The sequence below is a fragment of the Natator depressus genome, chromosome 7, assembly GCF_965152275.1.
Source record: "Natator depressus isolate rNatDep1 chromosome 7, rNatDep2.hap1, whole genome shotgun sequence".
Taxonomy (NCBI): domain Eukaryota; kingdom Metazoa; phylum Chordata; order Testudines; family Cheloniidae; genus Natator; species Natator depressus.
This window is the reverse complement of record NC_134240.1, coordinates 48102968-48126718: the sequence shown is the minus strand read 5'-3', so window position 1 is coordinate 48126718 and position 23751 is coordinate 48102968. Positions and strand designations below refer to the sequence as shown.

At 60.9% G+C, this 23751-nt stretch overlaps 1 protein-coding gene across 2 annotated transcripts in view; it reads right to left on the bottom strand.

Annotated features, from left to right (window-relative positions):
- Positions 1-23751, bottom strand: part of SLC38A3 (solute carrier family 38 member 3) — a 73541-nt gene that overhangs the window by 10074 nt on the left and 39716 nt on the right. The window contains exons 2-12 of one of the 2 annotated variants that reach the window (XM_074958350.1): positions 21861-22012; positions 20645-20729; positions 17961-18076; positions 9569-9642; positions 8644-8736; positions 8278-8359; positions 4658-4740; positions 3807-3865; positions 1907-2083; positions 1221-1300; positions 212-312 (exon numbers count right to left, since the gene is read on the bottom strand). In XM_074958350.1, coding sequence (XP_074814451.1) covers positions 212-312; positions 1221-1300; positions 1907-2083; positions 3807-3865; positions 4658-4740; positions 8278-8359; positions 8644-8736; positions 9569-9642; positions 17961-18076; positions 20645-20729; positions 21861-21964 — 1054 coding nt within the window. In that variant the 5' untranslated portion in view covers positions 21965-22012. Of the gene's footprint in view, positions 1-211; positions 313-1220; positions 1301-1906; positions 2084-3806; positions 3866-4657; positions 4741-8277; positions 8360-8643; positions 8737-9568; positions 9643-12496; positions 12656-17960; positions 18077-20644; positions 20730-21860; positions 22013-23751 lie in introns of those variants that run through there. The other variant, XM_074958351.1, reaches the window with a different exon arrangement.

Here is a 23751-nt window from a genome sequence, read left to right as displayed (position 1 = left end):
GGCTCCTGCCATGGCTGGGTCTGGGAGAACCTTGGCAGGAGAGGGCTGCCCCATTGATTGAGCCACACGGCTCCCAGCTCTCTGAGCCGTGCAGCCAATGGAGCCAGTAACCCAGTTCTGGCAGGTGCCGGCTGGGTCCCTCTGGGGCTAGTGATGTGCGGGGGGAGCGGGGATCGTCTCGTTGGGGGGTGGGGTGGGGCTGGGCACTCACCGTAGAATGTGAGGTAGCCGAAGAGGGCAGCCAGGAAGTACATGACATACATGACGGCGATGGAGATGTTCGAGATGCCCTGCATCTTCTTCTTGGAGGGGCTGCGGGATGCCCAGAGCAGGGTTAGACTCGCCGGCTGCCAGCAGTCACCACCTGCGTGGGCTGGGCTCACCCTGCTCCGGCCGCGGAGCCAAGCTCTCAGTCCTGAGGCCTTTCCAGGCTGCTAAGCTGGGTCCCTCTTGCTTGGCACTGGCGAGGGAGAGGCACGTTTCTGGGGCAAACCCCGTGGTGCCAGCTGGTGCCTGGCAGCACAGAATGGATGGGTCCCCAGCAGGCTTGGCTGGGGAGTAGCACCCCATCTCCCTCCCTACCCCTGGAGTACCAAGCATCGGAGGGCTCCTCGCAGGCTGTGTACTGCGGGCATCTCAGCTGTCCGAGTAGCCACCCTCATTGAAAGCAGGGCTCTCCGGTGCCAGGAGAGGGTGCCGGCCTGACACAGAGACAGGACGGGAGGCAGGAGCTACTCCCACTACTGGCCCTGCTGTAGAAAGGGGCAGGCGAACGGTGGGTGGTCCCTGCCCCACGTGGGCCTGTCAGCCATGAGGCCGGCAAGGTGAGGACGTGAGCTGCAGAGCTGGCATGGATCAAGGGTCCCCAGAACGTCTGGGAGTGCCCCCAAGTGGCAGAGGGCAGGTCGCTCTGGGCAATGAGGCAGGGGTGGCACCAGAACCCACTGGAGCAGAACCCAGATCTGGGAGTCCCAGGGCAGCAATGGGGCCCCTGGCTGGGGTACATGGTCCAGCCACAAGGGGTGGGGGCCCATCTGGGCATGGATCCTTGCCACGTTGGCATATACTTGGAGTCGCCCCTTTGCCTACCACGGAGCTACCCTGGGTTCAGGGGCTGAGCGACATTGGCTCAGGCTCCTCTAGGGAGCAATGGGGCAGGGTCCCGGGGCCGCCTCCTTCTCCGCCTTTGCCCCACCACATCCCGGCCCCCCAGGACTCACTCCTTCAGCTCCGTGTAGATGGGCAGCACCTCGGGGTGGCACACGAAGGCAAAAGCCATGATGGGGATGGTGTAGGCTGTCTGCAGGAGACACCACGGATCAGCGGGGCAGGGCTGATGGATAACGGTGCAAGGCACTGGCTACAAAGAGCTACCCAGAGCACCCCAGCTGCCCAGCGCCCCTGGCCTGTGTCCCTACAGCTGGGCATGATGCAGTGGTGGGAGTGAATGGGGAGGATGGGAGTGGAGTGGCCAAGAGGGCCCAGGGGAGGGTGCCGGGCTCACAACCTCCAGTGCAAAACTGCCGGCTCCCACCAGTTGAGTTTGGGTCCCACCAAGCCCCAGCTCCTGGAGGCACATGAGCCGGGGAGAAGCTCGGTGCGCATTTTAAATAAAGAGCATCTCTGGGTCCAGAGGATAAGTGGCCCAAGCACAACCCGATGGCACAGGCACCCCGAGGCGAAGGGAAAACCCAGGGGATTGTGTGAAGTCTCACGGCTTGGGAGCCAGTCCTGCCATTTTGGGGGCTTGAGGCATGGTTAGTGGTCCTTGGGCTTGGCCAGATGGCAGCAGGGTCAGTGGCAGAGCTGGGGCGTGGCCATAGCATTCCCGGGACACACCCGCACCCAGAGCAGGGCTCCAACGGGATCCTGGCTGGCCTGCGGTGTGACCTGGCACGGGTGGTACCTGGGAGTTGAGTGTGAAGAGGCTGGCAGAGCAGGCAGCCCCGGCAGCAGCTGGCTGGAGGACCGGGTAGCCATTCTGATAGTCGCTGGTGCTGCCCTGGGCGTTGCTGAGGTTGCGTGTGCCATTGCCATCCTGCTCAGGGAGGGGGCAGGGGATCTGGAACTTCTTGTAGATGACCTGGGCAGGGATGGGGCGGAAAACCCGGTCAGCGCCTGGCCCTGCCAGTGTCGCCCACGGCCCCACAGTGGCTCAGCCCCAGCTCTGAACCTGGGAGGAAAGGCTGCGAAGGAGACGGGTGCTGCCGAAGCATGAGGGGGAAATCATGGGGCAGGGGACAGTGGCCCATCCCCCTGCATCACTGACTGACCCAGCCAGGCCTTCCTGGTCCAACCCTCAGGGTCCTTCTCTGCCCTGCCGGAAACCCCAGCTCCCGCCTTGAACTGGGGGCACCGGTCTCAGATTGTGGGCACTGGAGCCAAACCCACCGGCCTGCGAGACGAGCAACGGAAACCCCACAAAGTCTTTGTAACCGCTCGGCCCTTCCAGGGCCTGACGTCACAGCAGGGTTTGGTGATGGGCTCTGGTGCGTTGTGTGTGCCTCTCTGTGTGCCTGTGTGCACGTGCATGAGTGTGTGTGTGCCTCTGTGTGCGTGCATGAGCGTGTGTGTGCCTTTGTGCATGGGCATGAGCGTGTGTGTGCCTCTGTGCGCGGGCATGAACCTCTCCGTGTGTTCTGCTGTCCCTGAAAGCTCAGTGCTCTCCCGCAGCCGCTCGTCCACCCCTCCACCCGGGTCTATGCTTCTTCAACCAGAAATAAACCAGTCCCTTGCCACGCCAGGGTCCCTGTCTGGGGCCACGAGCAGCCATGACAAGCCCAGCGGGTCCCACCCCTTCTCCGCAACCCAGAGCAGAGACCTAGAGTCCCCAGCTGGTGTCTGGAGCCCTGGGCAGCCGCGGGAGCGAGCGCTGAGCCACCAGGCCCTGTCCTACCCCTGCTGGAGTCACTAGCAACCCCCAGCACAGGGCCAACGGGAACAGAGGGTTCTGGGCTCCCAGCCCTGGGCTCCCCCCAGCTCTGCTGGTGCTCCTCACTCCCGACCCACAGCCCCCTGCTACCCCAGGCCAGGGCCCCTCCAAAGTGGAGTTTGCAGTGTTTCAGCTATTGCAGAACGGAGCCATTTGGCAGCTAGAAAAGGCACATTTCACCTGGGAGCTACGCCAGCTTTAAACCCAGCTCCCCAGAGCTGGCAGGCCGCGCAGCTCCCCCAGGGACCCTGGTGAGGGGAGAGCGGCTGGTCTCTGCCCATGTGTAGCTGCAGCCGGCCCCCCCACACCAGGCAGAGACATGGCACTCAGCACCCGCATGACAGGCGTGCAGCTCCTTGTGCCAGGGCTGAGATCACACCAGGCTCCTCATGCACTGAGCCCCCTATATCCCACCTCAGCCCGCGGAGCCCATCACTCAGAGTCAGGCCCTTCGTGTGGCCCCCGTGCTCCTGATCCCTCCCCAGCAGCAGCAGCATCCCGAGCTCCAGCTGGGCCACCCAGGATGAGGAGCAAGGTGCGAGCCAGCCCGAATGGCTCAGGAAAGGGGGCTCCCCCCGTCAGTCAGGGCCAGTCCCCACATCCCAGGTCCTTGTGCAGAGGGGTAACCTCATTAAGGGGGCAATGGCGAGGCTTCCCCCCGAACCTCCAGGGAGTCCCAGGGAGCTGGAATCCAGAGCAGCTCAGTGGGCGCATGAGACATGCCGGGGGAAGCTCCAGCCATGCCCAGGTCAGGGTATGTGCCCCTCGGGAGAGCAGGCACCGTTGCTGCTGCAGCACAGCAGGGGCTAGGCACGTCCGGCCTGCTGGCTTTTATCGGGGGTCCTGGTGGCCCCCAGGGCCCTGGCAAACTCACCGAGATAAGGAAGAAGACCATGCAGCTGAGGGAGAACCCGCTGGCGTAGCCCAGGTAGCCTGGGGAGAGAGGAGAGCAGGGGGTGGGCGCGAGCAGAGGTGGGTGTGTCCCAGCTCAACATCCTTGGCCCTCATGGGGTTGGCACCAAGGGGTCTGGGGCGCGGAGCCTCAGGGCTCAGTCTGCTTCGGGAGCGATGGGCAGAGATCCAGCCATGGGCACCAGCTACCCCACTTATCAGCCATGGGCACCAGACTCATCCCGGGCTGCTGCCTCCAGTCCCCTAGCTGGACTCTGCCCTTGGCCCAGATGCATATGGGGATGGGGCTCCAAGGGGTGAGGCGCATGGTGTATGTGTGGGGCGGGGGCATGAGCCCTGGTGGGGCAAGGGGCAGCATGGAGAGCGCTGGCACAGATACCTGGCGCCCACCCAACCCCAGCGAGAGACAGACCCCACCGGCCCCCTTGTCGCTCCCCTCCTCACAGGCTGGTCCTGCCCTCCAAACACTTCCCCTCCCTGCTATCTCCCTTCCTTCCCCGCTAAGATTCGCTTCCCCGCCCCCTGCCCCGCCCTCAGCCCGAAGCAGCCTGGCTCCCAGCCCTCGCTGCATCCCAGCTCTGATCCCAGCTCCCCTCAAGTCCCCACCCGCTCGCCCCACATGGCGTTTGCCTGTCCCGCTGTGCCAGGGGTGGGTGGGGATGTGCTGCCCATCCGTCCATGCAGCAGAGCTGGGGGTGGGGCGGGCACCTACAATGCACCACGGGCCCCTCTCTCGGGTACCCCGCATCCCAGCCCCCCCACGCTTTTCCCCACAGCTGCCAGCCCCGACCTGGCCCCGAGCAGGTGACTCACCGAGCTGCTTCATCAGGGCCAGGGGCAGGATGATGGTGATGGAGATGAGGATCACCAGGTAGTTCCCGTTCAGGTACCAGTCCCTGCGAGACAAGAGGCTGGGTCAGGCCCTGCAGCGCCGGGGGCCCTGGGGCTGACACCGGCGCCTCGGTCAATACCCACCCCCCAGCCTGGGCTAGCAACCCCCCTGCCTCAGTGGGAAGGACCAGCCGGGACTGATTCTGGATGCCCGACCCTGCCGTGCCGTGCCAACCCCCACCCCAGCTGGCTCCTTCTCTGTGCCAATCAGCTGCCCCCTCCCCTGCACCAGCTGGGGGGCCTGCTGCAGCCCTGCTGCCTGGAGAGTCTCCCTCTGCTCCTCTCCCCCCACCCACTCACTCTAAGAGTGCAACTCATGGGTCCCAAGTCTCCCCAAGAGGCCCTGGCATCAGCAGAGCCCATGTGGGGGGCAGTTATGGGTTAACCCTGCCTGGTCCTGAGCATCCCCCAGAATGGGCACACGGGGTGGGCAGCTAACGCATGTGTGAAGCAATTTAATATCCAGGAACGGGAAAACTGAGCAAGTCAATGCGGTGTAAGGTCCCCCCAGCTCTGCCAGTGCCACTCAATCCCAACCCGCAGCCCACTGCTATCCCATCTCCCTGCCCTCTGGAAGGAGTGCTGGGCTGCCCACCGGAACTGCAATGCCCCTGGCTGCCTGCCCCTGCCCAGACACATGGCCACACCCCACGCTGCCCCCAGGGAGTACTCTGCCTCGAGCCACATCTGCCTCCCCCACCCCGCTCGGATGTGGCCAAAGCCCGGCTGGGCCAGAGACAGAGCTCACTCTGTGCAGGGAACACTGGGACCTTTAACGTGCCCTGGCGCTCAGCCTGGCCGCACTGAGCCAGCTCTGCGGAGACTGTGCCAGGGACCACTGTGGCTCCGGGCATCCACCTGGCCTGGACCAGATGACCTGTCCTGCGGCTCCCCCTTGCTCACCCCCATGGGCAGCTAATCCCCACCCCGATGGGGCTCCAGGCTCCTCCGTGGGACCTGACTGTCTCTGGCTCGGGGTCCTCCAGCTCAGGAGGGTCCCTGGGAATTGGGTCAGGGCCCCACTGGGGAAGCCAGAAGAAGATCCCTAGGAGTGTGTGGGGAACGAGCAACCTCCTGTTGTCCTCGCCCATGGCTTCTCCCACGGGCTGAAAACTAGGCCTGAGGCCTGTGGTGATGGGCACCCATGCTGGGGGGGACTGTAGTGCAGTGCTGGGTCCACTTGCAGGGCTAGCGATGGTTGTGGGAACAGCGTTGCCATGGGAACGGTTTGTAGCGCCCACCGTGGGTAGTTTGACTCATGGGCCTGGATCTCATCTCTCCTCTCCCTTGGTGCGCCAGGAGTCGCGCCACTCATGCCCCACCCCAGGCTCAGAGCAGAATCCAGCATTTCGTCACTGCAGTGAGCCCAGCTCACAGTGCCAGGCACTGATACCATTCACATCAAGTAGTGGGGAGTTCCCCAGCCAGTGATCCCTGGCTAGAACCCCCGGGGTCCATTCCTTCCCTGAGCAAGCAGCACTGTGATGCTGGGATTTGTGCTAGTGCCGTGTGGGTCTGCAGGGACGGTGGGGCACGGTCCTTGGGCGCACGTGGAGCTGTTTGGAACTGAGTCCGAGCATTGACTAGTGCCAGGATTGGGCCTGCAAGCGGCTGCCAGGCCCAACAGTGCCCTCGCTATGCTGTGCCTGTGCAAGAATCTCGATCCAAACACCCAGAGTCCAGGGCCTGGGCGGCTCCGGTCCGGCTGGTCTCCACTTAACTTCCAGGGGAGAGATGGGCTCAGGGTGCCTGGAGTGACCCATCCTTTGGCCTCGTGGGTGCCAGGCATAGAGTGCCTCTGCCGGCCTGTGGGAAGCCGGATGAACCGATAGAGGCACCGGGAGACAGGCTCTGGCACTCGGCATGGATGTTGGAGTGGTAGTGACACTCCCAGCAACCTCGCCAGCTGCCGCATTAACCGCTTGGTGCCCGGAAGTGCCAGCTGCCCCGGCCCGGTGCCACATGGAGAGTCACACCCCGGGGAAGGTGTGTGCCCAGCAGGGGGCTGGCTCTGCCCACAGGAAGAGGAAGCAGGGATTGGACATTCCCACTGGTTTAATCCGACACCAAAGGCTTATTCAGCTCTGGCATCAAGCTAAAATAGAAGTGACTAAATACAGCTAAATCCCTGTGACAGGCTGGAGGCCAGATCTGCCCGGCTACCACAGGACGTGAGACACAGCTGAGCCTGGGGGAAGCCGGAGATCAGACAGGGGGCAGAGGCCTAAAGGAGAGAGGCACAGGCAGGAAGTAGGGAGAGAGAAAATGCACCGAAGAAGGAGTGTGAGAAACAGAGCCAGGCTAGCGCGGCAGAGAGAAGGGAGCTGCGAGCGTGACAGAAGGGCGCAGACACAGCCTGGTACAAACCAATCACCAGGAGGCTCAGGTGTCCTCTGGGTGAAAGTCCCAGGCTGGGATCCCCTGGGCAACCTGGTTTTGCAGAGGGGTGTCATGCCGTGCCTCAGTTTCTCCAACAGGGAAAGGGGGCTAATAGCGCTGGCCTGCCTCACGGTGGGGAGGAGATCAGCCCGGGGAGGCAGAAGGGCAGGGCCGGGGGCAGGAGACGGACCAATGGATAAGAGGAGATGGCTGGAGTCACATGGAACATTCTCCCTCAGAGGTCGTGGGTCAGATTTAGCGCAGATCATGGGGCAGATCAGCTTTCGCTCCATCTGACCCCTAAAGCACACCAGTCCCCAGCCAAGCACCACCCGGGAGCAGGGCTAGCAGGGGCTGCGGGTCGGGAGTGAGGGGCACCCAGAGCTGTGGGGAGAGCCCAGGACTGGGGTAGCAGGAGTCATGGTGTGTCCTGGGCTGGCTGTTTCCCCATGCAAAAGCCCCTCTCTGGCCCCCGTGAAGTGGGGCTGGGTCCAGCGCAGCTGGGGTTGGCTGCAAGTGGTGACTAGCACCTGCAACTCAACCCCCACACGCTGTGGTCTTCCCCTAAGCAGTGTCCCTTCCCTGCACCCCCAGCTGGCTCAAGCCGCTGGCCTCGGGTCACTCCTGCCCCTGCCGGGCCCCTTCTCACCCCCTGAGCTCTCCAAGGGGCCCTCAGGACATCCCTTCTACCGCTGGCTGGGGCACTGAACCTGGCCCTGGGAATGAGGGGTGGGCACGGGGCCCAGCCCTGCTAGGGATCCCCTTCTATTTGGAGCCAGGGAGCAGGGGCTGGCAGAGGCACTTGATGCCCCCCCGGGCCATGTGGTGCCTGGGCTCTCTGCACTGGGGAGACGCCCTGGTTGGGGATCCCTTGCTGGGGGGCTTGGATGCTGCGGATTTGGCTGCCCCTTCCCCCTCCTCCCACTGGGCCCATCCCCCTTCCACCCATTGGAGCTGGGGGGGCTTATGGTCACCCACACTGGGCCCCTGCTCCCCTCTCGAGCTCTCCGAGGGGCCTCCGGACATGACATTGACCCCCGGTGCTGGCTGGAGCATGGCCAATGTGTGGCCACACACGGGGCCCAGCTGCTTTAGGCACCAGCATGGGGCCAGGGGTCTGTGGCCGGCCGGGGGAGTGGGGAGACAGGCACATAGGGACTCACGTGCTCTTCTCCTCCAGGTTGAGGAAGGTCTGGATCACCAGCGGCACCTCGGACTTCACAATGTACAGGTAGCTGGACATGGCTGTAGAGAGGAGAGGGGCCGCAGGGCAGCCCCAGCGTGGCCATATTACTGGTGCCCAGCAGACGTCGCCCTCCCAGCTGCAGCCCTGCCGGGCACTCCCCACAGCTACACCAGTGGGGAAGCCTAGGCGACCCCCCGGCTGGGCCTGGGGGTGCCAGATGGTGCCCTGGCTGGGTGAGCCCCCCGTGGGTGCCCCAGCTAGGTGAGCCCACTGTGGGTGCCCCAGGGTGCCAGCTGTGGCTCCGAGCTGTATGGGACAGGGGATCTGCCCATCCCCCTCCTACCTCCGATGTTCTGCAGTGTGATGGCGGTGGCTGCGGCCAACTTCCCTGGCGTGCCGAAGGCCCTGTAGCCCAGCTGCTCATATGCACGTATCCCTGCAGGGGGGATGATCAGAGGGTGAGAAGAGCCACAGGGGCCACGCACCAGGGCAACACCAGCAGGGAGCAGCACCCAGGAACGCCAGCCCCAGCATGGTGCCCTCAGCCCTGGGCTAGCAGTGGGGTGGGGGCAGGGAGCTCTGCCAGCCCCGAGACACAACCCCTCCCCCCCAGAGCACCCCAGGTTTCCCGGCCCCGAGACATGATCCCTCCCCCAGCCTCACTACACGACCTCTCCCCCCTCGGCATCCAGGTACACTTAGCCTCAAGACATGAACCATCCCCCTCATAGTACCCCAGGCCACCCGGTCCTGCGACACGACCCCTCCACTGAATGGAGCCCCCATACCTGCTGCACTAGGGGACTGTGAGACGACTGCATCCCCCGCACGATGCTCTAGCCCCTTGGCCCCCTAGGCTGAGAGCTGAGCACCCCCATCTGGTGTATTGGCCCCTGGCCCCCAGGGCGTAATCTCGCCCGACACACAGCCCCATTGACGTGGGCTGCAGTGACAGGGCGCTGGGACTTGCTGTGGGGACAATCCGTCTGCAACCTCCAGGCTTAACGCAAAACCCCACAAGTGGGGCAAACACTATGAACTCAGTGCCCGCACTGCCCCCGCCTGGCACCTAGCACACAGGGAGCATACGGCAGTGCGGTTACCTGGCCATGCAAAGGCCATTCCCCTCCGGCTGCAGGCGGTCAGTCAGCCTCAGTCCACCCTGGGCTGGGGGTGCAAAGTGACAAGTGTGGGGATTGGGAACGTGGCACAAATGGGAAAGCTGGGCCTGGAGATGACCCCCCCATCCTCCCTGGCTGGTGTCTTACCCACAATCCCAGAGGACTTCAGCAGCAGGTGGATGGAGTAGCTGGACAGCAAGGCCACTGTGGTCAGGAGGAAGCTGGAATGAGACGGGAGATGAGTGAGCCGTGAGCAGAGCCCTAGGAGGCTGTAACAGGGTGGGAGCTACGGGGACGGAGAGCTCAGGGCTGGCAGGCCAGAGCCCCAGGGGTCACAGGCGCTGACGTACCGCATGGCCCGGGAGTGTCTCTGAGGGCCAGATTCTCCAAGGAGTGGAGTCCCTGGCACTCCCATTACCTTGGGACCCCAGCCCCTCTGTGCCCCTGTTTACCCTTCTGGAGCAGAGATTGTGAGCGTGTTACTGATACAGGGGAACTGGGAGGATTCACCAGCCAAAGGGCCCTGCTGGCCCCCGGGGAAAACCCACTGGGTTCAGTGCAGGCTCCAGCCGGCCCCTCTCTCCGCCCCGCGGCAGGGCTCCAGCTGCACCGCAGCCTGTGCGATCCGCGTCTCGGGGTCCCACCTGCTCGTGGTGCTGGGCGGAGAGCGGAGGAGCTGCTGCCTGTCAGTGGTTCCTGGAGCCTGCAGCTGCCTTGGCATAATGGGGGGTGGGGGCTTGGAAAACCCATTAACCTTGTGGAACCCAGCCAAGAGTTAAGGGCTGGGTGTTTTTTAGGAGCGGTCTCTCCCCAGTCAATGAAACACGCCTCTAGCTCATCCCACGGGCCCCCGCTCCCCGCTCTCCTGGTGCCCGTCCTGGGGTATATCTGGAGGCCAGAGGGCAGTGGGTGCTATTGCACCCCCGCCTGCCACTGGCTGCCAGTCACTTCTGATGCCAGTCTGTGGCCTTGGGCCACACCTTCCCAGCAAGGAGCAGAGTGAGCCCCAGCCAACCCAAAGGTCAAATCTCCATCTGTGAGCCCTCGGGCCAGCTGGGCTCCTCGGGGCGATGCAGAGCCCAGGGGAGGGGAGGAGGGTGAAGCGTGGGGAGGATGGGCGAAGCACTCTGGATCGTGGCGGAGGGAGAGTGTCCAGCTGCTGGGCAAACTTCCAGAGCGAGCCCAGAGCCGAACTGGCTTTAGGAAACATCTCCAACCTCTTTGAAAAGGCCCTTCCACCATAGGAGCTACACTCACAACTTTGCTCCACAACAAACCCCAGCCAGCCGCCTAGCCAAACACTCACCCAGCCAACCAACCGATTACCCATCCAGCCAACCAATCAATCATTCACCCACTCAAAGAAACAGCCACCCAACCAAACAACCACCCAGCCGCTCACTCACCCAGCCAATCAACCACCCACCTACCCAAACAAACACCCACCCACCTACTCAACCAACCGCTCACCCACTCACCCAGTTCCTCAAACAACCAATCAGCCACCCACCTAGAAAAACAACAATTAAAATCACCCTGAAACAAATCAACTGAGACAACCCCAATGCAGTGAATTCATAACAATCTAACCTCCCCCGATCAAGCCTACAGCCCTCCCACGAGCAGAGCTCTGACCCCATCAGGGGTACAGGGAAGGCACCCAGGCACTCTGATGCTTGGCGGCAGAAGATAGACATGACTGTCTGGGGGCGCTCCGGGATTTGGGACGGCCTGGGGGCCCTGTTCCTCGGCACTGTTCTTGGAGACGTCATTACCCCCAGAGCTATTTACATGTTCCCAGGCATGTGGCCTGCCCAGCCCCTCTCCTCCTGTTTATGGTCATTTCAAATCGCAGCCTGCTGTGTTTGCTTTGGAAGGGCCTTTGGTTCCCTCTGGCCAGCCAGGGACCTGGAGCTTTTCCAGAGGAGCCGGAGGGGGCCACAGATCCCCCACTGCCACAGAGCCATTGCTGGACACAGCTGTTCTGGAATGAGATCGGAGCCACGGGGAGGTTAGGACGCCCCGAGCTGGATGGATCCATGCCCAAAGAATCCTGCTGTCCTATCCACACGAGGACTTGCCCAGCTGTCGGGACAGCTGTGTCACCTGGGTGCACTGGACAAAAGGGCCCCAAACCATCCACACCTGCGCCAGGACGAGGGCATCGTGATGCCCTGGAACCCCCGAGATCGTCCTGGGCAAAGTGTCACTTTGCCATGTCATGCCACACGGCGCCAGCCTCCCCTTGGGGCTCTGCGTACTTGGTGGTGGGAGAGCGGCGAGGACCAGGGCTGGCTATGGCTTCCAAAGTGAGATCGTTCAGGCCGTGGGGACTGAGCAAAGCCTCTAGGCTGTAATTGGCTGGAACCTGCTGAGCAGAGGATGTCGCAGAGGCGATGCAGAAGGCTGGCTCTGTCTCTGCCTTGTGTTGTAGGAGTTCGATGGTGTCCCACGTGCCTGGGGGCTGCTGGCAGCCGTGTCTGAGAATGGAGCCGGCAAACCAGCCTCCGGCCAGGGCGCACTGAAAACAAGGCGCCGTCTGATGCGCCGATGCCTGAGAGAGCTGCTCCCCGCGCATAAGGAAGAGCCAGAGTGGAGCGCTCATCTGCACTCCAGACCCAGGAACACCAGGCAACTCTCAGCTGGTCTGGCCCCAAAGCACAGGACAGGTTGAGTTTAAAACAGGAGACAGTGGGCGGAGGGTCAGAACACCAGGGTCCTATTCCTGGTTCTGGCCTATTGTCTGATGGCAGGCGAGTGACCACCCCTGTCTGCCTCGGTTTCCCTGTCTGCAGCATGGACACACTGACACGTGTAACAGGAACCAGGGCAGCCTGGCAGTGGGATGGGGCATTTCAACTGCAGCCAGACATCATAGGACTGGGGCCTGAAATACAGCTCTGGGTTTTTGGTTCTGATTGACCCTCCACAGCCACAGCATCTGAGACCCTCATGCTCTGTCGGGTATTCAGCCTCGCAGCCTCCCTGCCTGGGGTAGGGCAGTGCCATTCCCCCACCCCCCACCCCCTGTACAAATGGGGAAACCAAGGCACATCACCTGAGTGACTCACATACAATGTCATAAGCCGATCCTCCTGACCACCTTTTCACAGCTTCTCACCCAGCCTGGTGTGTGGCTCCAAGAACAGGATCGGGTCCTGGCTAATTAGTGCCCTTTTACTTTCCGCTCAGATCCATTGTCATTAGTCCCGCTAGGTAACAAGGCGCCTGCCAGCGTCACTTGCATTTGAATGGGCTTTTTCCCAGCTGTCTCTTAGGGAAGAAGATTTTCTTTTCTCTCCTGCCACCCCCAGAATCTCAGGGCGAGTTCACAGCTCGGGGGAACCAGGCAGTGCGGATCAGTGCCATCAGCTGGAGGTTCGTCTCTGGATTTGTTTGTCCTCTGGATTTGTTTGTTTACTCAAGTGTAAAAACACTTTCCTATCAGTAAAGGGAACCCCCGCCCCCCCCCGGCTCTCCAACATCCACCTGAGTTCTGCTGTGATGCGGAGAGCTGAGGGCATGTGTCTTGCCATGTTGCGTAGCTAATCAGCAACCCGGACACGGCCTTAGTCGTTTCACAGCACAGATCACCGCCAGGGAGTCCTGAATGCTGGTTTTGTTAAAGCGTGGTGGCTAGAAAACTCATGGGGCTAGAAACAGGTTTGTGTCTTGCATACATACTCCAGGATAAATCAGGCGTGACCCCTCTGAAGCCAGCAGAAATGGGCTGCGGGGTCAGGCAAGTTGCCCCCGTGTGTTTTAGGAGATGGATTTTCCCCACTGTAGCAGCCTGGAACTTGTGAATGGGAACCAGGAAGTGAAACCGAGCGCGCAAATTCTATTCTTTTGGCTGAGCGGGATGCAAACAGTCATGGATCCACTCCAACCCCCTGCAGCTCCTTTCTATAGTGGCCCAATCAGGGCTGAGACCCGCTGCGCCAGGCAATGTACAAGCACATGCAGGCATGGTCTTCACCCCGAAGAGAAAGCCATGAGCATTAACTTCATGTAAAGTGAGGCACACCAAAGGTCATTGGTGCAGCTGGGATCAGAACCCAGGTGTCTAGGCTCCCAGCTCAAGGCTCAACCCACTAGGCTGCACCATTACTGGATAAAAATAACTGGGAACAGGTGTGGATCAGTGTGCATAGCAGAGATTTTGGGTCTATTCCCAGCTCTCGCATCAACTGGCTGGGCCACTGTAGTTGAGTCTCTGGCCTGCTCTGTGCCTCAGTTTCCCCATATCTCAAGGGGAGATTATGGCACTGCACCACTCCCCAGAGCTTGTGGGATGAGCCTGCTGGAAAACTTCCATCAAAACATTTTTCCTTGGGGAAAATACCGTTTTGATAAACTGACATTTCCTGCGAAATCATAGCAGTTTGGACGAAATTTCACTTAGAAAAAAACTGGTTAAAAAAAAAAACAGTTGAAAAGCTCTGACTGGGACTGTTGAGCTTTCATTGTGAAACACCGCTTTGTTTGGAACTATACTTCATTTTCTAGCAAAACTAGAACGAACCCCATTTCTCAAAGGTTGCAATGGAGATTGGAACATTTTGATGGTGTGACGAAGTGGGACTGTTCTTAATGTTTCCTCTGAATAGTGTGGGAGTGCCTCTGTTTCCCCTATTCAGTTCTTAAGTATCTAGGGGGTGGGGTAAGGGTGTATGATCGTTGCAGAGCCCTAGAGGGCAGGTGTGTGCAGGGGTCTGGACACAGAGAATGGGCGATACCCTGTTTCCTGGCAACTGATGGCCTTGGCCCTTCCCCCCTGCAAGGTGAGAGCTAAAGGGTTGGAGAACAAAGGGATCAGGTGACCTCCTGGCCCGGGAAAGGGACAAAGCCCAGAGGAGGAGGGGCTGGAGAGAGTTTCAGTTTGGGGCTGGCTGGGGATGAGGACTGAAGTACAGACGTGGTTGTCTGGCTCACTGCCCCCGAAAATGGACCCAGCTGAGGGGTCCTGTTCTCTGCACCTACAAGCTCTGTGTTAGACCATGTTCCTGTCATCTAACAAACCTTCTGTTTTACTGGCTGGCTGAGAGTCACATCTGACTGTGGAGTTGGGGGGCAGGACCCTCTGGCTTCCCCAAAACCCCACCTGGGCGGACTCGCTGTGGGAAGCGCACGGAGGGGCAGAGGATGCTGAGTGCTCAGAGGTCAGACCCAGGAAGGTGGAAGCCGTGTGAGCTGTGTGTCCTGCAGACAGTCTGCTCACAGAGAGGAGACTTCCCCAGAGTCCTGCCTGGTTTCGTAGGGAGCAGTTCCAGAGCATCGCCCGGGGACTCCATGACAGATGGCCCCCGAACCAGGGTTTCCAGAATTTCATTTCTTGGAAAATTTCCAGTGGTTTTGGAATCTCCCCTGAAATTTCGCTTGTTTTCACGGGTGGAGGAATCCGGGGGCCGACCAACTCTGCTGTGCTGCATGCACTGAGGCACATGCGGAAGAGGAGGGCAAAGCAGGACTTGTCTCCCAAGGCACCTCCGAAGGTTTCGTGAGCAACGTCGCATCTGTGGTTGTTCTAAGCGCAAACCCAGGAGGCTGTGGCCGGGGGCTCAGGCTGGGGGCTCTGGGAAGGGCCAACCGCTGTGGAGCCGGGCCTCGCCCGAGTCCTACCTGAGTGTGTGAGTAAGCAGCAGAACTGTCCCAGGAGTAGGTGCCTGCTGGGCTCTGGAGGGGGCTGTCCTCAGTGCTGAGTTGGTTCAAGGCTCAGCCACCCAGCCAGGGCACTCAGGATTGTGGTTTGGTGTGTCCGCACTAACCCACCCCAGCACCAGAGCCCATGAAAGCAGCCGGCCTCGGGTGTCATCCCGCCTGCAAAGGAACTCCCTCCACAGCGCCAACCCCACAGACAGGAAAGGAGAGCTTGCTGCAGACCAGATACCATCGTGACAGGCACATGATAGCTAGCTAGATGGTACCCTTCCCCCACTGCCCATATCCATCTGGCCCAGCCAGTGGTCCCCACCCAGCCATGCCCAGCCAGTGCCCCCCACCACCCATACCCATCCTGCCCAATCGGTGCCCCCCAGCTCTCCATCCCCACAGGGCCGCCCAGAGGGGGGGCAAGTGGGGCAATTTGCCCCAGGCCCCGGGCCCCGCAGCGGCCCCCTCAAGAGTTTTCAGGGGCCCCCACAAGAGTTTTCGGTGGCACTTCGGTGGCGGGTCCTTCAGTGCCGCCGAACACACCCGGAGTGAAGGACCCGCCACTGCTTCTTCTACTCCGGGTCTTTGACAGAAATTCGGCCGTGGAGGGTCCTTCCGCTCCATGTCTGCCCCGAAGACCCGGAGCAGAAGGACCCCCGCCGCCGAAGACCCCAGACCCCCTGAATCCTCTGGGCGGCCCTGCATCCCCATCACCCCTAGCCACTTGTTCCCATCCTGCCCAGCTGGCACTCACTTCCACTCTTCTCCTCCCCCTGTACTGAAGCCTGGCACTGCCCACAAGGCAGATGATGCTGCGTCCGTGCGGAGGGCACGGGATGGGCAGGGCGCTGCTTTCAAGGACATGTGACCAAGATGAGCACCAGCTCCTCGTGACCCGCAGACATCACCCCCGCCGGAAGCTGGCGGGGTGGTGAGCCCAGGTCACCCCGTTGCCTGGCGCACAGTGGCCCAGTGCCCGGCTGGTTGGGTGGCCTCGTTGCTATTTGTTCCCAGTGCCATCCAAGGCGAGCAGCAGCGCTAATCTCTCCGGTCACACAGTCCGGAGTTTTATTACCATGCCAGGAGCTGAGCTAGGCAGGCCTTCCTCCTCTGCCGGGCACGTGGCCCTGTGGGTGACAGCTGCCCCGGGGCCGGCATCGGGGGATCCTTCTGAGGGGCCTCACAGAGCGACGCCAGCTGCTGAAAGTCTTCTGGGGCCCACTGGCCACTGCCCACAGGGTTGCGGGGGGCTGGGACACTGGGGGCAGGTGGTGCTTGGAGGCACCCAGCAGTGGAAGGATGTGGATGGGCTGTGGACGATCTGGGGTCAGTGGGCAGCTGTGGCACAGACTTTGTGGCGAGGGGTCTCAGTTCCCCATCTGCACAACGGAGCTAAGGCCCTTGTCCGTTTAGGTGGCCTGCTCCTTGGGGCCGATGCCGGTTCTGGCTATCGGTGTGTACAGCGCCTGGCGCAAGGGGGTTGGGTCTCAGGGAGTGCCCTGCAGCCCCGTGGGATGTCAGGAGGCGCCCTGGAAAGCTGCCCTCCGGGGACATTTCCCCTCCCTGGATGCAGGGACCTCCCGCCTCTCTCGGTCAAAGGAAAATCGGCTTCTCGGAAGCTGCAGGCGGCCCTGGAGCCAGTCCGGCCTTGGCTGCCCTCGCTGCTTTGTTTGAATAGTTGTGAGCGGTGCCACAACAAGCAACAACCTGGGGGAAAGTCCACAGCTGCCGGCGGCCCCGCTGCTCCCACCAGTGGGGAATGGGAGGGCGGATCCACCAGTTCCTCATTAAGGCCGCAGCCTAACAAGGAAGTGGGAAGCAGAGGATGCCAGGCAGTAGCCCCCTCCACCCACCACTGCCAGCCGCCAAGCAGCTCCTCAGCCCCACAGAGAACCAGGCGGCTGCTGATCGGGCGACCTGTGCAGCTGGGACAGCTGGGCAGAGCAGCCAGCAGAGCTACACAGCCCTTAGCGGCTATCCGGGCACCCCAGAGTGCTGGGCCGGCCCTCTGATTGCTCCTCTCTCAGCGCTGGGGGGAGACTCCCTTGTGGCCCAGAGTCTCCAGCATGATTCCTCTGCTCACCAGCACCATCGCTCGGCTTCGGCCTCTACCAGCTGCTCTTCACCCATGAGCTGGTCTCGCCCGGGCCATCCTGGGGGCTCTGGCGAGGTCAGATGTGGTGTAGGATGGGTCAAGCTGGGGGTTGCTGCATATCACTGGCTCTTGGCAGATCTATGTGGGGGAGGGGAATTGGGGCCTGCCGGGGGTGGGGGGCGAGAGCTGGTGGTGGAGCAGACAGCGTGCTGAGTTGTGCCGTGCTGAGGGGTGTCAAATGCAGCTCCTGAGGCAGAGACATGTCTGGCCCCTGCCGAGTTTGTCTCCAGGGGGAATCCCCCGTGTCTGGCTGATTGCTCCGGGGCAGCCAGAGGCATTGTGCCAGCAGGATCACCGACGGCTTTGGGATCCCAGCTGGGCCCAGCCACCCACGGGCCCTCTGCCCATCCCTGCTCCTCTCAGTCAGCGCGGCCGCAAAGCTGCGGGACAGCTCAGGCAGGGTCGGCCCCCCAACAGCAAGTGTAACACCCGCAGCATGCGAACGCTGAGTGTGCGCATGCCCCTCACACGCCTCTATCTATTCATCCATCCCCACACACCAGCCTCCATCCATCCATCCATCCCCAGACTTCCCCATTCTCATCATTGGGTCTGTACCCACCCACCCACCTGCCCAGGCTCTCAGATTGCTAGGAGTTACTGTCCTTTCCCATCTGGACCCACACAGGCCTAACAGCAGATTCAGTCCCCAAGTGTGGGCCAAGCCCCCTCCCCCCCGGCCCCAGCCGCGCCCGACCCCCCAGCGCGAGGCATGTGGAGAGCTTCACTCACAGGAAGAGGAGGATGCCAGTGTTGGCCATGGCGTAGGCTAGCCCCAGAATGCCGCTGCCCATGATGGCGTTGCTGAGGTTGAACACGGACATGCCAAAGGAGGTCTTCCCTTCGAACTGCGCAGATGGGACACAGTGGGTCACACGCCGCAGCTGGGCAAAGCCCCCCGTGTCCCCAGCTGGAAATACCCACCTGTCCCCTGTCCCCCAGTACCTGCCACTCACACAGGGCAATGCCTTTGGAGCACCCCAGCTAACCCTCTGGCTGAGGAATGTGGGGACTGGGCCCATTGGCAGAGCCTCTGGGCTACTACCATGTTACTGCCCAGGGTACATTCCTCCTTCCTAAGGGCTGTTATTTCCCTTGTAATCCCTCTTCCGCAATATCCTGCCTCCTTGCCCTAAGCTGCCGCACCCCTCTGGGCAGCAGGCCTTAGGGGTCCCCCTCCGTGAGAGCCCCACTTCCACAGCCTGGCTCTTCAACTCCAGCTGTAGTCGCTCCTGCTCTTAGATCTAGAAGGCCCCGCTGTGATGCTGGCACATCAGGGGCCAGCTCATGCCAAGGCCCCTAGGTGTCGACTGACCCATGACAAGCACATAGCTGGAGCCAGCCTGACTCCCTGGGCGTTAGCCTTATTAACCTTGGTATTAGCGTTATACAAATGGGCTTAGGGGGTTGGACGTGATGGAATGCTGTGTGTCGCTGTGGTCATTAATCTGGTTTATAATACCTTTGTCCCCTGCTAGGGGGTAACAGTGAAGTGTTTGCTCTGAAACTGGCAACCACCAGACAGGAGAGAAGCATTAACCAGTGCGAATGGGGTGTGAACGGGAGGTGTCAGCTCCAGCCCAACCAAGGAGGCCCAGTGACACCAGCTGAACCCTTGTGGAACATCAGAGGAGGAAAGATTTCTGATTGCTGCCCCCTCCCCCAAGAGGAGCCATACTCCTGAATTCCTCCCAGCAGCTGAATTTGCATCTTGAAGCAGAAAGTGGGGAGGGGGAGAGGAATAAAAAACCCTGACAAGGAGGAACTGGATCTTTTATGTTGCTTGGACTCTGAGGGGCAAGGATTACTGGGCATAAGCAAGAGATTCCCAGTGCTTAGCCTGGGTTAGCCGCAAAGGACAGATAGAGCCTGCTTATCAGAGAAGCTTCTATTACTTTGTGAAACATGAGACTGGAATTCATTTGGGTGTGTCTGTGTTTAGCTGCTTTAACCTCCCAAAGAGCTCTCCTCTCTCCTTTTCCTAGTCAATACATCTATAGAGCCGTGATACTGCGAGCTCAGCCGTTCAGAAGCCAAATTAGCGAGCAACATGACGCAAAAGAGCTCCAGTCACGTGAATTCCTTGTTTCATTGACTAACACACTATTCTCACAGCACGACTGGCCAACTACAACTATTCCACAGTCGGTTAATAACACAGTACAAGCATCCGGATTGGTTACTAACTTGGATTGGTTAATAATGAGATCACACGGGGCTTTAACATCATGTGCTATGAACAGCCACAGAGCCATGTTAAAGAGCCACTTGCGGCTCCCGAGCCTCACTCGGAGTATCACTGCGCTGGAGAGTTTATTACAGGACTGGCTATGAGCGCTGTCTATGGGTGAGATCCAAGACACAGGCGCCAACTTTCTAATGTGCTGGGGGGTGCACCCCCTTGCTCCACCCCTGCCCCCACCCACACCCTGCCTCTTCCTGCCCCTCCCCTCCTCATCCCCTGCCCTGAGCATGCTCCACCCTCGCTCCTCCCCTCTCCCCCATCCCTCCCATACACCACGGAACAGCTGATTGCAGCGGGTGGGAGGCGCTGTGGGGCAGGGGGAGGTGCTGATGGGCAGGGCCCGCTGGTGGGCGGGAGGCGCTGCTGGGGGCTGCTCAGCACCCACCATTTTTTTTCCGTGGGTGCTCCAGTCGGTGCCTATGGTCTAAGGTGCAATTGACCTGGGCTTAGTGAGGGGCCCCTTGGGACTGGTTGCAACCTGACTATTGCTGTGATCCTTGGCACGAGGGACCCTCTGTCACAAAGGCAGACTTGCCTGGGTGGCAGGATAGACCCAAGGGGATGGTTGGTGACTCCAGGGTTAGCCTGTTCTAGTGCCTGAGGGATTCACACTTGGTGAAATCTAAGTGTAGAACTCACAGCCAGTTAGGGTTGGTGCCCTGCTCTTGTGCCCCTGCAGGGCAGCCTGGCACCTGGCTCAATACCTGGGGAGCAGGCCAAGAGGGCAGCCATCAAGTCCATGTAACAAGTCCACTCGCACACCCACAGGGGTCACCAGCACTAACTGCAAGAGCTCTGATCACTTGAGCTAGGGGAAAAATTCCACAAGCTGTGAGCAGCAGTAGTAGGCTTTTATCCTCTAGGTGGACCAGCCGCCAGAGGGCAAATGAGTCACACACGCTAAACTGGATGTTTATGGTGAAACCAAAGAACCCGGGCGATCTCTCCAGCTCTCTCTGTGACCCAGGGAATGAGCTCAGGGGGCAGCCCATGGTGGCAGGGTGCTGGACCTGGATTTCCCGACTCCCACTCCCCTGCCCTGTCCTGCCCCCGCTCTGCAGTGAAGGGCAGTGGGTCTGTGCCCTGCCTGAGGGTCAGGTTCTTGGCAAGCAGCGTGAGGAGGTGGCCAGTCTGCAGTCACCCCACCAGCCACTCTCCTGCCTGGACTTACATCCGTGAAGTGGGTCTGCTTCTTGTCAGGGCCCTGGGGCAGGAACTCCTCCATCTCTGCCATGGTGGGCTGGGGCTCTTCAAATCTAGAGCAAGGCAGGGGGGAGAGAAGAGCCATAAACCACCCACCACAGTGGGGTGCACCCTCCCCCTCACACCACCTGGGCTGCCCTTGCCACCTCCCGGGCTACAAGGCAGAACAGGACCATGCCACTCCATCTCCTCCACCTCCCTTGGCTCCCGCTCCAGGGCGCTCCACTGGCCAGGAGGTTCCAGCCTGCCCCTGGGGAGCCTTATCTCTGATGGCACCCTGGGGGGGGACTGGACGGTAAAGCAGAGGGTCCCTGAATGACTGGCACGGATCCCTTACCCTCCTCCAGTACCAATACTCCAAGGGGCTCAAAGTGCTCCAGAAACAGGATCCCCTCCAGGCGGGGTGAGCACCAGGATCCCCTGGCGAAACTGAGGCAGAGAGGGGCTGGGACTTGCTCAGCATCACCCTGCAAGGCAGCAGATCCCAGCTCTCCTGTGTCCAGTCTTAATAGACTACTACTGCTCCTGGCTGCACTGGGGTGTGTGGTCCTGTCATTCTCCTCCTTGGAAACAAATTCTTCCCCAGGTTCAGTCTGGAGCTGGCCCTTTGAGGTCAGACTGCACCATGCTGCTTGGAGCAGGACCTGCCCATGCAGCTTAGCGCTACCCGCCCACCCCCCGTGCCTGCTTGCATCCCCCCGCGCTGTCGCTCAGCCAGGCTCCCCATCAATCCGCCTCGCAAGCCACTCAGTCCTTTTGGGCTTCTGGCTCTTCTCAGCCCAGCCATGGGGCCTTCTCATATGGAGGTGCCAGAACAGCACGTGGGATCCAAGGGGCTGCTCCACTGAGCCCCTAGACAGGGATCAGCCCCCACCCCACTTTGTTTTCTTGGCTGCCTGTTGCAGAGCGGGGGGGGGCATGGGGCAGGAGTGGGGGGCATTGGCAGAGCTGGGATGTGTGTGGGGGATCCCAGGGCTGGGCTAGCAGGGGGCTGCAGGTCGGGAGTGAGAAGCACTGGCAGAGCTGTGAAGAGGACACTTGCATGGCACTTGCCTTCACTGTGCCTGGACCTGGCGAGGGTTCCTAACCCATCCCCTGCCAAATTCAGGAAGACAGAATGACCCTGTCTCTCAGCTGGCTCCAGGCAGGCAAGCCCCTGCCCTCTGCCCATGCGCTGGGGTTACCTGTCATTCCCCACCAAGGGGATGGCCGAGGCGTTCACAGCGTATTTCCCATTGGGCACCAGCTCCACCAGCTCTGTCTGGATGGGGATCTCCCCGGGGTCCATCTCTGCCAGCAGGTGGGGATGCCGGGCTCACTGGGGCGACGGCGCTGGCTGTGGGAAAGAAGAATAGTCAGTCGCCCTAGAGAATGGCGTCTCCCCGTGGGGCTGGGGCAGGCGGCAGAGCACAGACTGGGGCTCAGTGGGGCTAGGAACACAAACAGAATAACATGTGTCCGGGCCGCGGGCTTGGAGCTTGACCTGCCCGAAATCCCATCTTGGGATGGCCTCCAGGTCTAAATCAGTCTCCCCCTGGGCACATGGAAATGCCAGTGTGGTCACCCACCAGCCTGCTGCCATCCAGCTGCCCTCCCTTCCCAGCCAGCAGCCACAGAGCCAGGCTAGCCACAGGGTCCCACATCTGCCCAGGGCTATGGCACGCGGGCCTCCGCATTGACCCTTACCTGGGCCTGCTGCTAAGGGGCCACCAGCTCGAAGCTGACACACCCAGGGGCTTCCCCATGGGTGCTAGAAGGAAATCTCGCTGGGGACTGGTGAGAGCTGACGAGCTGTCTGCCATGTGAAGGCTGGCATCTCCCCCCCGCCCCCCACAGGTGGGTGTCAGCCAGATCCCTGCAATCGCCCCTCCGCCAGCCTCAAAGGGGCAGAGCCAGCAGCCTCGGGAGGCACCAACCAACAAGCCCATCACTTGGAGACACACTCCCCTCCCCAGGCAGTGCACAGAACGGCACTGTCCCCACCTGTCCTGTGATGGGCACAGCTCTACGAGGACAACAGGGAGAGAGGACAACCTGCTCGGTACCACAGGTTGGGTCCAGTGGCAGCCAGGTGGAGGGAGGACGCTGCCCTGCTGTGAGAGGCACTCAGAGACGGCCCTAGATGGCCAGTCCCTCGTTCATGCTGTCTCCGTTGGGTCACCCTGATGGGCCCCGCCTGGGCACAGCTGTGAAAAACACCTGGGAGCGGCAGCTCGCCCAGCCCCCAGCTGAGGCCATGAGACCCGCGCTCTGTGCTGGCTGCCAGGCAAGCTCTGGATAGCCTATAGGGAGCCTCGAGCACTCCAAGCCCAGGCTGCTGCCGGGGTGGCATTATTACCACCTGCACCTGTCATGCCAGCACCTACCCGGAAGGCCAGCATGTCTGTGGAGTGAGCTCAAGCACCGAGCTGGCCCCTTTCCAGCTGCCAGCAGTACCCCTGCCATCACAACGCTGTCTAACCCCTGGAATTCTGTGCCCAGGTCTGGCAGTCCCAGGAGAGAACGGAGCTGGGAAAGGTTCAGAGAAAGGCACCAAGGATGAGCCAGGGTATGGAACAGCTTCCATGTGAGGAGAGGCCGGACAAAGCAGGGCTGTTCAGCTTAGACAAGAGATGACTGACAGGGGATGTGAGAAAGGTTGATGAAATCATGACCAATTAAGAGAAGGTGAGTAGAAAAGCGTTATTCACCCTATCCCATGATACAAGAACCAAGGGTCGCCCAATGAAATGAACAAGCAGCATGTTTCATACAACCAAGAGGAAGGACTTCTTCACACAGCACACAATTAACCTGCGGAACTCATTGCCAGGGGATGTTGTGACGGTCAAAAGTATAACAAGGTTCAAAAAAGATCTTGGTAAGTCCATGGAAGATAGGTCCATGAGTGGCCATTGGCTAAGATGGCCAAGGATGCCACCCCACACTTGGGGTGACCCTAAATCTCTGACTGCCAGAAGCCAGGAGGGGACCACTCCCCCGGAAGCTCAGAGACATGATACTGTTAAGACGAACCATTCACAGACAAGGTCAGCTCCCACACTGCTGTTTTGGGCAACACAGTATGGGGAGGAG